Source organism: Columba livia, chromosome 2 (genome assembly GCF_036013475.1).
Source record: "Columba livia isolate bColLiv1 breed racing homer chromosome 2, bColLiv1.pat.W.v2, whole genome shotgun sequence".
Lineage (NCBI taxonomy): Eukaryota > Metazoa > Chordata > Aves > Columbiformes > Columbidae > Columba > Columba livia.
This window is the reverse complement of record NC_088603.1, coordinates 84675753-84688245: the sequence shown is the minus strand read 5'-3', so window position 1 is coordinate 84688245 and position 12493 is coordinate 84675753. Positions and strand designations below refer to the sequence as shown.

The window sequence follows — 12493 nt, the reverse complement described above, 5'->3', positions numbered from 1 at the left end:
TGCAGCCTGAAATGACCCTCCCAGTGTAGAGCCATAGAAATGGTTCTGTTTAAGGGCTCTCTACCTAATATCACTTTAAGGTGTTCTGATTCTCTTCTTTAATTAGAGCATAGGAAATTTAGATATATTGTATGGCATATGAAGCTTTATCATTTCAACATTTTTGTTTATTTTTTTGCTTGTTTCTTTTTGAAGGTTGGCAACTAGCACTTCCTTAGTTCAGTAAGTAAATAAGTAGATTCCATGAAAACATAAATAAAAGATTTAACTTTGTTTGGCTTCTTTTCTAAATGTTTTTGTTTGTAAAAGAAAACAAATATATTCTTCTTGACTTCATCTGTTACTGCAACTTTATTCATCCCTTTAGAATCCCTGATTATTAAATATTTATAGTATGTTGAATATTTATAATGTATTTAAAGCCAATTATTTCAGGAGACAGCAATTAAGATAAGTAGGAAGTTATTTTTTTTAGATCTGCAGTAATGTTTGTATTTAATAGCACTTCAGGTAAAGGGTTAAATTGGATTAAATAATCAGATTACAGGTTGGGCAGCTGAGTGTCAAGTCTTTTCCAGGGTATCTCAAAAATATAGGTGATAAATTGCGGGCAGTTATTAGAAATACAGTCCCTAAATTAGCTTTCTGCTTCCAGGTATGTTTCAAAAGTGAGCAGACTAATACATGAAATGTGTTGTGGAAGTCTGTGTGTTGCAAAATAAGTTGATTTTTCTTTCCGTGTTAATAGATTATCATATAAAGTTAGAATTTACTTAAAAATACAACATGAGTTTAAAATGCCAGCATTCAAGGTGTTATTACTGGAATTCTTTAAGTAAGGCAGTCCGTTCTGTCTCACATGAGATGCATACAGGGCTTCAGCCTTCATGTTGTAAAAGAATCTGAATCTAAATTTTTTTTTAAATGAACAGTGTTAAGTATGTTGAGAAGTATAAAGTAGTGTTGGCAATTCAATATGAAGACTACCTTGAATTTCCTTTTCTCTGTTCAAGTTTTCAAAAGTGATTCACAAAGTCATTCTTTATGCCTTCCTTTTTATTTGCTGACTGTGTATGTGGATCTTCTCAGCTATAATAGTCCATTGTGGGGGGTTTGTTTCTTTTGCATATCAAAGGCATCCAGTATAGAGAATAAACAGGACTGGATCAAACACATCCGGGAAGTGATACAAGAAAGGACCATTCATCTGAAAGGAGCATTGAAAGAGCCGATCCATATCCCCAAAACCGCACCAACAACAAAACAGAAAGGAAGAAGGTAAGTAGTATTTAAAATAATCAGAGATCTCTTAAGTACACAACAGCCCTCTTTCCTCTGTGGTGTTGAATTTCTAATGACTTTCAGTGAATAGGAAAAAAGCAGGGGTCATTTTGGCCAGCTTTATCTTATAATTAATTTCCAGTATCCTGCAGTGCTTAATTTCTTGAGATTTCTGCTCTGAACAGTCCCTGACTTGTGTACATTCAGCCATGGCAGAAGAGATTCAGAACAGCAGTACGGGATAGCTGTACATTTTTACATTTTAGATTTTTACAATTCTGTCTGTGTCTTTCAGGTCCTTGGTATCCTTTTGCAAAGCTTAACATGTGTGACTGAGACTTCTGCTTGCTAACTTTGGCTAAGGGGCTGTACAAGTTTCTTGCCGTAGTTCTGGCTGGTTGGTTGTTGCCTTAATTCTGCACAATGCAGACCCTGTGCAAACAAATCTCTTCTCTTGAAGCATCAAACGAAGTATTAAATGCTGAATATTTGATTTTTTGCATCAGCTAGTTTGGCTGGTGTCATGTCTGGGTGTCGCTTCTTTAGAGTTGCAAGTAGGGAACGAACATGCTACAAACACAGTGCTAACATGAACACTGAATTATTTGCAGAGATGGCGAGGACCTGGACAGTCAGGGAGATGGTAGCAGCCAACCTGATACTATTTCAATTGCCTCACGAACCTCACAGAACACGCTAGACAGCGATAAGGTAAGTTTCCCAGTGTTGCTCTATTCTGACAGCAAATGATTCATCCATTAGTGTAAGTGAGCACCTGAGAGTAGTCCTTAGTACCTTCAGAGGGGAGGTGTGGAAACATTCAATCTCTTTAGCTGTATGCAAGAGAGGAAATAGCTTGATACCATGGGGAAGCAAGGGTGATCGTTTAAATCTGAGGTCAAGAAGGAATTGTTTGTTCCAAACTGAAACCATTTTGGTCCCCTCTCTTCTGCAGGTTGCTGAAAGCTTTGACCCAGTTTAAAAATAACATCTTATTTTCCATAAAGGTTTATTATCCATAAAGGTTGATACTTGTGCACAGAATTTTTTCTTCATGTTGGTCTCAGCCTTTCTGAAAGTATACCATCTGCTTTTTGTATTAGCTTGAGGTTGGTAGTTGCCACACAGTTAGTTTTGTGAAAGAAAAACACTGTTGAGTGTTTATGGGTCAGAGAATTCACTTTCTGCATGAGAGCTGATGGAAATCACCATATTAAAGAGGAGTAACCCACAACACTATCATATGATACTAGTGCTAGTGTTTCTTTTTCTCCATCTCTGCTTACAGCTTCTGGCTGGGTTATCCCGTAAGGATGGGGGAATATAGACACTGAAAGAGTAAAAATTCTTAGATGAAACATGTGTCTGTCACTTTGGAATCAAAAGAAGATTTCTGGCAAGTGAGAAGCATTAGGACTTCGGAGGGAGATAGAGATAAATAATGGAAGTTTGTCAAACAGAAGAGTGATTTAAAACATAGAAGCTGCATAGCAAATTACCTGAAAACATGGTTAGGGATTTCTGGCCTGTTACCTCATTGGGTAAAATTGTTCTGATGAATCATTCAAACTACACAGGTAAATAACATATTACAAGTGTGCTACATGAATAGGTTCTTAATGTAATATCTTGACCATTCCCATAAAGAGAATCTAAAAGAAAGTTAGTTTTCTGTATTTTTGCATGTCACTTAAACTCCATGGTTTTAATTTTTCCATGTAAAGAAGAGGAGGGCAGAAGAAGGGAAGTATAAGCTGCTTGGAGTTACTCTTGTATTTGTCAAAAATAGCCTATGTATTGAACTTGTGCATTTGCACTGAAGTTGGTCTGTAATTTTGGTGGTGGTTTCTTCTAAGGATATCTGTAGGAAAGATGGTTGGTTAGAGGAAAAAAAATAGTCTTTTGATGACTCTTGTTTTGCTGTTTTATTCTTTGCATTCTTACTTAGCTATTTAGGGATTTACAAAAACTGTTGTGTAAACTAGCAGACATGCTCTCTCTGATTTTTCCCTGATAGTGGGCTGAGCTGTCAAGCTGTGTTTGTGCAGCCTGGCTGGGCTGTGCTTTAGTTTCAGCAGAGGTGATGCATCCACTTCTGCCCTGCGTAACCATTGCCCCTCTTCAGCTGTTCATGGGGAATAACAGGGATTGTCTCCTGTTGCCCCTTCTGTAATATTCTGTGCATTGTGTGGGAATCACTAAGCAAGTTGGCCAAGTAAAATGCCCTCAGGATTGTCTTCCAGTCTGACATAGGAGGAGTCTTGCCTACAACCTGTTCAACAGGAGTTAAAAGGAGGAGGAATGGAGGAGGCTTTTAAATATTTTCCTGACAAATTTAGCTTTAAAGTTGGTTAGCAAGCATACTGTTGTTTTGAAAGTTGCTTTGAGTTCTCACGTTAGTTTATAAAGTTTTTGTTGGAGTTTTCTTTGACAAAAAAACCCAACAAAACAAATGGAAAACTAGGAGACTCCATGGAAGTCAGCTGTTCTATGTATTGTACGTCTGAGGAAGAAATTTACTGTTTGTGCACTTTTTAAAAATTAGCAGAATAGCTTTTTAAATGTTTGTATCATATGTTTTGATTTGTTAAATATGTTAATAAGAGATTTTTAAAATGTTTAAAAATACAAATTAAAAGTTATTAATGAACAGTAATAGGCAGAAGGCCAGTGAAATCTCTGTGATATCTTAGCACTCTTACTGAATCTGAAGTAATCTTTCACTTTGAATGTTCAAAATTCTTTAGCTGAAGTCCATATGACTCTTTTGTCAGCCTGGAAGCTTGAAATATGTATGAATGTCTTACAGACAGGGGGTGAAACAGTTCTAGGGATTTTAGGTGCTGTTGATGTGATTAGCCAGATGGAGCAGTGGAACTCCTCGGTCAGATTTGAAGCATGTCCCACAGAGAGCTGGGATTCTAAATTGGGAAACACTAAAAATATGAAGTAATGCTAAATAGTGTTAATCAAGTGGTAAAAATGTTTAGCACTGTATCACTTATTGTGCTGTTGCTGAGCATTTTTCTGGTTATGTGTATCCACTATTGTGATTAAGACAAGACAACAAATAGCAAACATGTCATACTAATCAACAACCAAGTAAAACCACTATTTTGTTTTCTCCAGTTATATGTTCAAACAGTTGATTCTTTTAAAATGAATGTTTTGGTTAGAAGTGTAAGCTGTTATACAGGGAGAATATCAAGAAAGAAATATTTTATCTACAATTCAGTACTCTTTCTGACCTTGTCAGAGATACTCCAAGAGCTAAAAATCTTTTGTCTTATTGGTAGGTGGTTGAGTATTGTCCAGATGAGCTGCTTTCCTTGCATCCTGTTTTCTGACATAAGTGGAAATGCCTTAACAACAGATAATAACTTCATTATTAGCTTTATTCTTCTCCACCTTGGCTTTTTGGGCTAGAATTCCAACTTCTGATTGTTGGCTCCACTGTTGCATTTTAGTAGTGACCGGGATGATGCAATAGACCATACGTTTATAAAGCTGACATCTTTCACAGCTTTATGTCATCTGAAAATTATATTGGAAAGCGGAGTTAGAATTCAGAATCATCTTGGCAAATGGGAGAAATTAATTGGCAAAATACCATGCAATTTAATAGAAGCATGTTGAGCTAATGTGAATAGGTGGAAATAGTTAACTAGTCATGAAAACAGCGAGAGTATTGAACAGTTTTTGAAAAGATGATCTAGAAGCTATAGAGGCTCACAGGCTGTTGTTTTCACAGTGTGATGCAGTTATGAAGGTGGGGGAAGCAGCCCTGTATTGGCTTATAGAAATAGAATGCTGAGCTGCAGGACACAAAGTCCTCATTCTTTACTCAGCACTTGTAAGGCCTCTATTAGATACCACATCCAGTTTTGAGTACAGAATTTTAGCAGATTAGTGGGCCGTTGGAAGAATTCAAGGGGAAATAAAAATGATTCACGTAGATGTAGTTGATCATGCCCTAGAGGAAGAGAAAGAAGTGGACTAGGTAACTTCAGAATCCTTTCCAGCTTGTTTCTGATATCAAGGGGTGTATTTTCTTACTGCAACACATGCTTAAATACATCCATAGCACTGACCCAGCATGAAGTACTAGAAGGTGTAATGGGGTCCAGAGGGAAATTTTTTTGAGAGGGAGGTTTCTAGTCTGTCAAAGTATCTCAGTTTTCTGAATGAGTGGTCTTATTGTACCTTTCTCAGTAAATATTTCACCCTTCACCTTTCACAGCATTCCTTCTATTCACCTTCTGTAGCTGTGTAGCCAGTATTTTAGGTGTCTAACATATAAAAGAGATGACACTTGGCCCATTCGTTCCACCTTTCAACAGGTCCTAGCCTGATTTTAACATCATCTCTTGAACTTGATCTGATAGGTAGGAAATGAAACAGGGAGGCTGAGGGAAACAACGTAGGGTCTGGTAGGTCTTTTCATGCTTGTATTAAGTGAGCTGGTAGAAACATGGAATAACCCAAACTACTATTTTGGCAGTTGAGAAGATGAGGGGCTTTTGGAAGAAGAGCTGTCACAGGGTGTTATCCTAAATAGTAGGAATCATGCTAACTGCTCTGGGTGGTCAGTGGAGCAATATTTAATTTTTAACAAATTGTCTTTTGTGCCCAGCTGGTAACACTTTGTACTGCTGTTTATGTGAAATTTTATTTCATTCTCATGCTTCTTTCAACTTGTGTGCAGTACTTTGGAAAACAGAAAAAGGACTAAAGCAGCAGGAGACAACCAAGTATTTAGTTCTGCCAGCTGAGACTGCAGAAGACAAAAGGCTTCCATGAGCAGAAAATATGCTAGTAAAAAACCAGACATGGCTGAGTATAAGCCTCTTCTCAGAGTCAGAAACCAAGTCTGGGCAGCTACCTGGTCAAAGCAAAATACTCTTTATTTGAGAGAGAACTTTTGTGTGTCTCCCATTTCTTTCCTCCCACAGTGCACTTGTTTCCATTTTAAAATGGGATTAAAGATTTTTGTGCTTGAAATAACTGAGAAATCTTATTAGCTGCTCTCTTTCCTTTTGTCTCTCAATGTAAAATTACCATGGGGCAGTAAATTTAATTTGCAGTCCTGAGAGGAGGTTCTATGGCCTGATGTAAAGGCCATTGTATGTGGCAAGACTCTGGTCAGTGGTGATCCATCCGCCCAGGTACTGGTGGCAGATGAACTCTTGGTGTGGTGTCTGACTCGAGCAAACCTACGTTAAAAGTGTATTCAGCCAGTGAGTTTGTGTTATGGCTTTGTATTTTTTTCTCTCTACAAGCAGCAGTGATTAAAAGGCCCCAGAGACATGAACATAGATGGTTAACATTAATTTCAGCAACAGCAAGACACTATGTCCCATGATAAGCTGTTTAATTAAACCTTGCGCCTTTTTTAATCTGTGGTTCTATTTCTGTCTGGCTTTTGTTTCTCATCGCGTCTCTGTCTCTCCAGTTTCCATATTTCAGACATAGCCTCATTTATTTTTATCATGCATGATTAATTCAGTTTACATAAAGGGTTTCTTGAGAAGGATGGATAAAGCATATAAAGCCCTTGTTCAGCCTAAATTTGGATTTAGATGGTTTGTAACTCTCTGCTTTTCAGTGCAAGTCAGTCTCCTGGTTCTGCTGTGCCTCTTGCTCTTCCCTCCAGCCAGCCCGGAGAGCCTTGCCAAAGCTGTCCAACAACAGCTGTTGAGCAATGCGCTTAGTCACAGACACTCCTTGCAGTCCAACTGCATTTAATCAGTGCGAAAGATGAAACTGCTTTCAGAAAGTATGTAATGGAGAGAAAACGAGCAATGAAACTAAGAGGAAAGCAGCATTTCCTAACCATAACTGTTGTGGAGAGAAAGAAAGGTTGTTATCCCAAAAGAGGGGAAAATTGTCAATGCTTTTTTGATCAGTTCTCCATAATGACGTAAATGGGTGCTGGGTAGAGGACATCACTGGTTTTCACAGAATCACAGAATGTTAGGGACTGGAGGGGACCTCAAAAGATCATCTGGTCCAATCCCCCTGCTGGAGCAGGAACACCTAGATGAGGTTACACAGGAATGTGTCCAGGCAGGTTTTGAATGTCTCCAGAGTAGGAGATTCCACAACCCCCCTGGGCAGCCTGTTCCAGTGCTCTGTCACCCTCACTGAGAAGAAGTTTCTTCTCATATTTAAGTGGAACCTTCTGTGTTCCAGTTTGTACCCAATGCCCCTTGTCCTATCATTGGTTGTCACCGAGAAGAGCCTGGCTCCATCCTCCTGACACTCACCCTTTACATATTTATAAACAGGAATGAGGTCACCCCTCAGTATCCTCTCTTCCAAGCTAAAGAGCCCCAGCTCCCTCAGCCTTTCCTCATAAGGGAGATGCTCCACCCATTTAATCATCTTTGTTGCCCTGCGCTGGACCCTCTCCAGCAGTTCTCTGTCCTTCTTGAACTCAGGGGCCCAGAACTGTACACAATATTCCAGATGTGGTCTCATCAGGGCAGAGCAGAGGGGCAGGAGGACCTCTCTCAGTCTAAATTAGCGGAGAAGTCGTGCACTAAGTTGCACCTAACGGCATTAGTGCATGTTTGAGGATGGTGTAGAAGTAACAATTGCGTGTGGGAAGTGCCTAACACACTGCACTGAAGTGTGAATGAATATTGAATTTCAGTGGAATACTAATCAGCTAGGTTATCTGATTCCCACACAGTCTGAAAGACTGGGATTTTTTTGTGCTTTAATAGTTTCTGACATAGCCACTGACAGCCTTTGTTTGCTTTTTCCTTTAGCTTAATACTATATGAAATACTTAGTGAATACAAAATCCGAGAATTTTTTTTTTTAATTAGGGGAAGGAAAGAAATAACATCTCTGTTGAAGCCAAAAAGATTTAGCCATTGCACCAGTCACAAAGTATTAATATATTTTAATCTCTATTTGCAGGAAGTGAGGGGTCAGGAAAGCAAGCAGAGCACCAAAGCTATGCTCCTGTAGGTATTTAGAAAAAAATACAAACACTAGATGCAGTTTCTGGAAAGTGTCAACTTTTTACTGCTTTGGTGCTTGCACTGATTGGGATATGGACTCTCCTGAGAAAAATTTGGTCTGTATTGGACACCTTATGAAGTCATACTTCATCAGCTTTTTTGTTAGTTCCCATCAGGCATACAGATGGTTTCAATTGTTTCTGAGTTTGTCTGAAGAAGGCTGTAACATAAATCAATACCAGAAAACAAGGGAAAGCTCTTTACTTTTTCCCCTTTGGCACAGTTTTGCATGGACTAAAAACTAATATAATATGGAGAGTGTAAGAGAACAGGAAACTTTTTAATGAGGGAGGAGGTGGCGTGTTTTGAAGCGGTATAACCCCCTCTGTAATTTGGGTATTGGGACTGTCTGGAGAGATGTAGTAGAAGCAATGTGATGAATTTTTAGCCTGGATCTAAGTGGTTGCAACCTGATTTATTTTCCTTAAACACTAGATGTATGAGGGTTTCCTGCCCTTCTTGGCTTCTGCAGTCCCCCAAGAAAACTTTTTCTTATCTGTGTGCACACACACACACAGGGGTAGCCAGTGAGATTAGCAGGCAGATGCCATGGGAAAGCTCTGGAGTTACTGCAGACCATCTGCTTGGAGTTATGTCCTGTCATTTGTTGCAGGCTTGAGGGAGAGGAGGTTGGAATTAGCCTTTGAGTTTTACTGGGGTTTTGCTGGTTTTGTCATTCGCTCTAAAATTCTTGCTTGGTAACAAATAGCGTTACCCTAGAAGAGTTTCTGTCTGGTGCTTCAGTTCCAGGCTTGTAATGAAAACTAATAAATAAGTAACAATGCAGTCTCTTATCTCCTTTTCCTAAAGCTCATGGGATATTGCTGGCAGCCACAGAGCCTCGATTTAATAGTCAAAAATAATGAGGCAGGAACCGTGCAGTATGTTGGTGTAGTACATGCTTTTATATTTGCTGCAGATGGAACTCTCACAGGTTATTTGTCCTCCTCTGTCAGCATAGAGCATTGCAGGATTGCCTTGCTGGGCTGAAGGGGTTTACTGACATGGTCCAATATTACTGAATTCACAGGAGGTTAATATCACCTGAGATCTGATACAAGCGTTGCTCTGAAGCAGTCTAACTATAGAATTATTCACATACAAAAAGCTGAAGTGGCCTGGAATGCCATCGCCACATGGAAGGAGAAGGAATTTCTGGGCTGTTTGCTGAAGTTGGATGGGTGCTCTGGCACTGAGCAATCTTGGGAACTTTGCAAAGTTCTGATGATAATTTTCATTTCACATCAAAGTAGATGAAACAATCAAAGAGAGGAAACTGAAGCTTAGGCAAAGTAATTCTAATGAAGTGTTTCAAAGAAGGGGAGGAAACCCCTCAGCTTTCATGCTTTTAATTCAAGTGTGTGTGTTTTTATTTGGAGAATCGGCAAAAATGTGAAAGTTATAAGCCCTTGTGGATAGTCTGGCAAATAGTTAAGCATTTGGGAATCTTATGTGAAGAACTTTATGCTGATTTTTATAATTATGTATGGTGTGTTCTGGATGAGAAGGCAGTAAGCTCATTCAGAAAAGGTCCCTTTTTCTGCCTTGAATTTGCAAAATAACATAGCTCATGAGTGAATGTATCTAGTAAAACCTGGCTTTTTGTTGCCAGTTAGCACCCATAAAATATACTCTGAAGTGACTGCTACTTCAGCTTTCAGGGTAAGGAGCAGTCTAGCAAGAAAAACCGCTTAAATCCTCCACCCAGTGCTGTCACAACCAGTGTGCTTTGAACATCGGCAGAGACAAGCAGAGTTAGAAATCTGCTCTAAAACGCCAGAACTGCCTGATTTTGAAATTATCTCTTCTTGACGTGGAAAGTCCCAGAAGCTTGCTATCTCATCCAAAATACGAATCGTGCCAGGAATCCTAAATAGGTAACAGTGCGTGACGGATGGTTTGATAACGAGCATTCATCTGGCTTCTTCTTGTTTTTCCCCTCACAGTTGTCTGGTGGGTGCGAGCTGACGGTGGTAATCCACGACTTCACCGCCTGCAACAGTAATGAGCTGACAATCCGCCGCGGGCAGACAGTGGAGGTCCTGGAGAGGCCCCATGACAAACCTGACTGGTGTCTGGTCCGAACCACAGACCGGTCCCCAGCTGCAGAAGGCCTGGTCCCCTGCGGGTCCCTCTGCATCGCTCACTCTCGCAGCAGCATGGAGATGGAGGGGATTTTTAACCACAAAGGTAAGAAATGATGGAAACAAAGTCTCGTCGTCAGCAGCACGAGATTTGGCTAGTGGGGAGTACTGCGCAAACGGGCACTTCGGTGTTCTGGCACTCGTTTAGTTTCTAGTTTTTAATTAGATAAAACACAATGCTTTTAGCAACCTGTGGCCACACTGTTTATTCCAAAATAAGCAGTCAGCAATTCTGTGTTCAGTGAAAATCTGGCTGAAGACAGGAAAGAGGTTTACACAAATTATGTGTTGGTAAACAGTTCTATATTGTATTAGATCAAGCTGTGATGACAGGGAAATCTTTACCTGTTGTGAGCTGGAAGGTGGGGATGAGGAGAAAACCTCCAACATATAGCATCAATGGCTTCAGAGAAATCCTGCATTAAGAAGTCATGGCAACATCAGGCTCAGCATTGGAAAAGGTAAACATACACATCCATATGCCCTGGCACACAGGAATTGGCCATTTGGCCTTCCATATTTTACTTAACTGAGAGTTTAACTAGTGTAGCAGTGGCAGATTCATCCTTTTTTCCAGAGAAGCACTAGAATCTTACTTTGTTCATTCACATGCATGACACATGTGCCCCTGAAGGGTGCAACAAAAATCTGATAATTTCTGGAAAGTTTTTAAACTTTTATTGTACTCAGTAAAATTCCCAGGCTCACAGCATAGTTATTAGAGAAAATGCTTGCTTGCTTCATTTGCAACTATTTGAATTTGCAACCTGTGAGCAGAAAGCAATGTGGATTAATAAAAGAAAAAAAAAAAAAAAAAAGTTCATTAGAAGATTTTTCATCACATGCTGGGGGAAAAGATGCATTTCAAAAAGTTCGTTATTGCAAGTAACAGGATAAGCAGGAAAGTGGTGTTGGGGAAGACTTGTTTTCCAAAACACAAAATTCTGGTTTGGGAAAGTTTTTCATAAATATGACCACAAATTCTTAAATTTTTCAGTCCATCTCAGCTAGCACATTCCCAGTATTTTCAGACGCTGTATAAATATGCTTGGCTAAAAGTGGGGAGAGTTTGTGTTTCTTACATTAGGAGCAGGCACAGCAGGAACTTCCTGAATGCAGGGTGATGAGGGTGGGGGAGTGTCTGAGGAATCGAGCCTTATAGTTTTAATACTTTTTTTGTTACTTTGTGACCTATAACCATTTGGGTTGAGCAAGTTCGAAGTTGTTTTGATGACAAAATTGGAAAATATAGTTAGGTGTTATTGAAACATTTCTTACTTTGACTAGGGGGTGAAATAATGGAAATGTTGTACAGGATGTTTTGGGGTTTTTTACCAACGCTCACAGAACTGATAAATTCTATTTCTTTTCAGGCTAGGGAGACTTTACCTTTGAATGCATAGTATTTTTTTAGGAGGGGCAGACTATACTGGACAACATATGCTATATGAAGAACACTGAGCCTGTCAGAGTCCCAAGGGAAAGACAGAGCTGTTTTTGTCTTTGAGAGGTTGCTTTTATTCATCAAACCAGTCGACATAAACTGTATTGCTTTTTTTTTCCTGTAATGTTTGTTTGGGGTAAATGGAGCAGTGCATTATAAACTTAATTTCTGTTTGACCTGTTGCTTTGAAATAAAGAGGATTAATTAATTATATTAATCACGGAGACTGAAGAGGAAAAGGCCATTGCTAGAACAAGCATGATTTGCAGGGTTGAATGCAACCTCAGAAATGACTTCTGTCCCTGCCTCTGGCACAGGCTTCCTGTGGGATGTTATGGCAAGCCATCCAAACCCCAGCTGATAAGAAGCAGCTGCCAATTGTTTATTCCCACATTACTGAGTGTCAGGCTTTAGGAGCTGGATGTTTGATTTGTAAAGTTTCCCGTGCATGTGACTGTCCCTGAAGTCAGTGTGAACTGTCTTGAACATGCAAACTAGTATATAATGCTAAGTAATCTGGGGAGGGGAAAAAAAAAAGAACCACAAAACTGAACAACTTTGGACTGAGTACTTGAAAACACTAGATACATTTG

General features: G+C 39.5%; 1 protein-coding gene across 1 annotated transcript in view; it reads left to right on the top strand.

The window, feature by feature from the left end:
* Positions 1-12493, top strand: part of TRIO (trio Rho guanine nucleotide exchange factor) — a 251638-nt gene that overhangs the window by 172720 nt on the left and 66425 nt on the right. Inside the window, 3 exon segments of the mRNA XM_065052636.1 lie at positions 1136-1278; positions 1893-1992; positions 10259-10502. Coding sequence (XP_064908708.1) covers positions 1136-1278; positions 1893-1992; positions 10259-10502 — 487 coding nt within the window.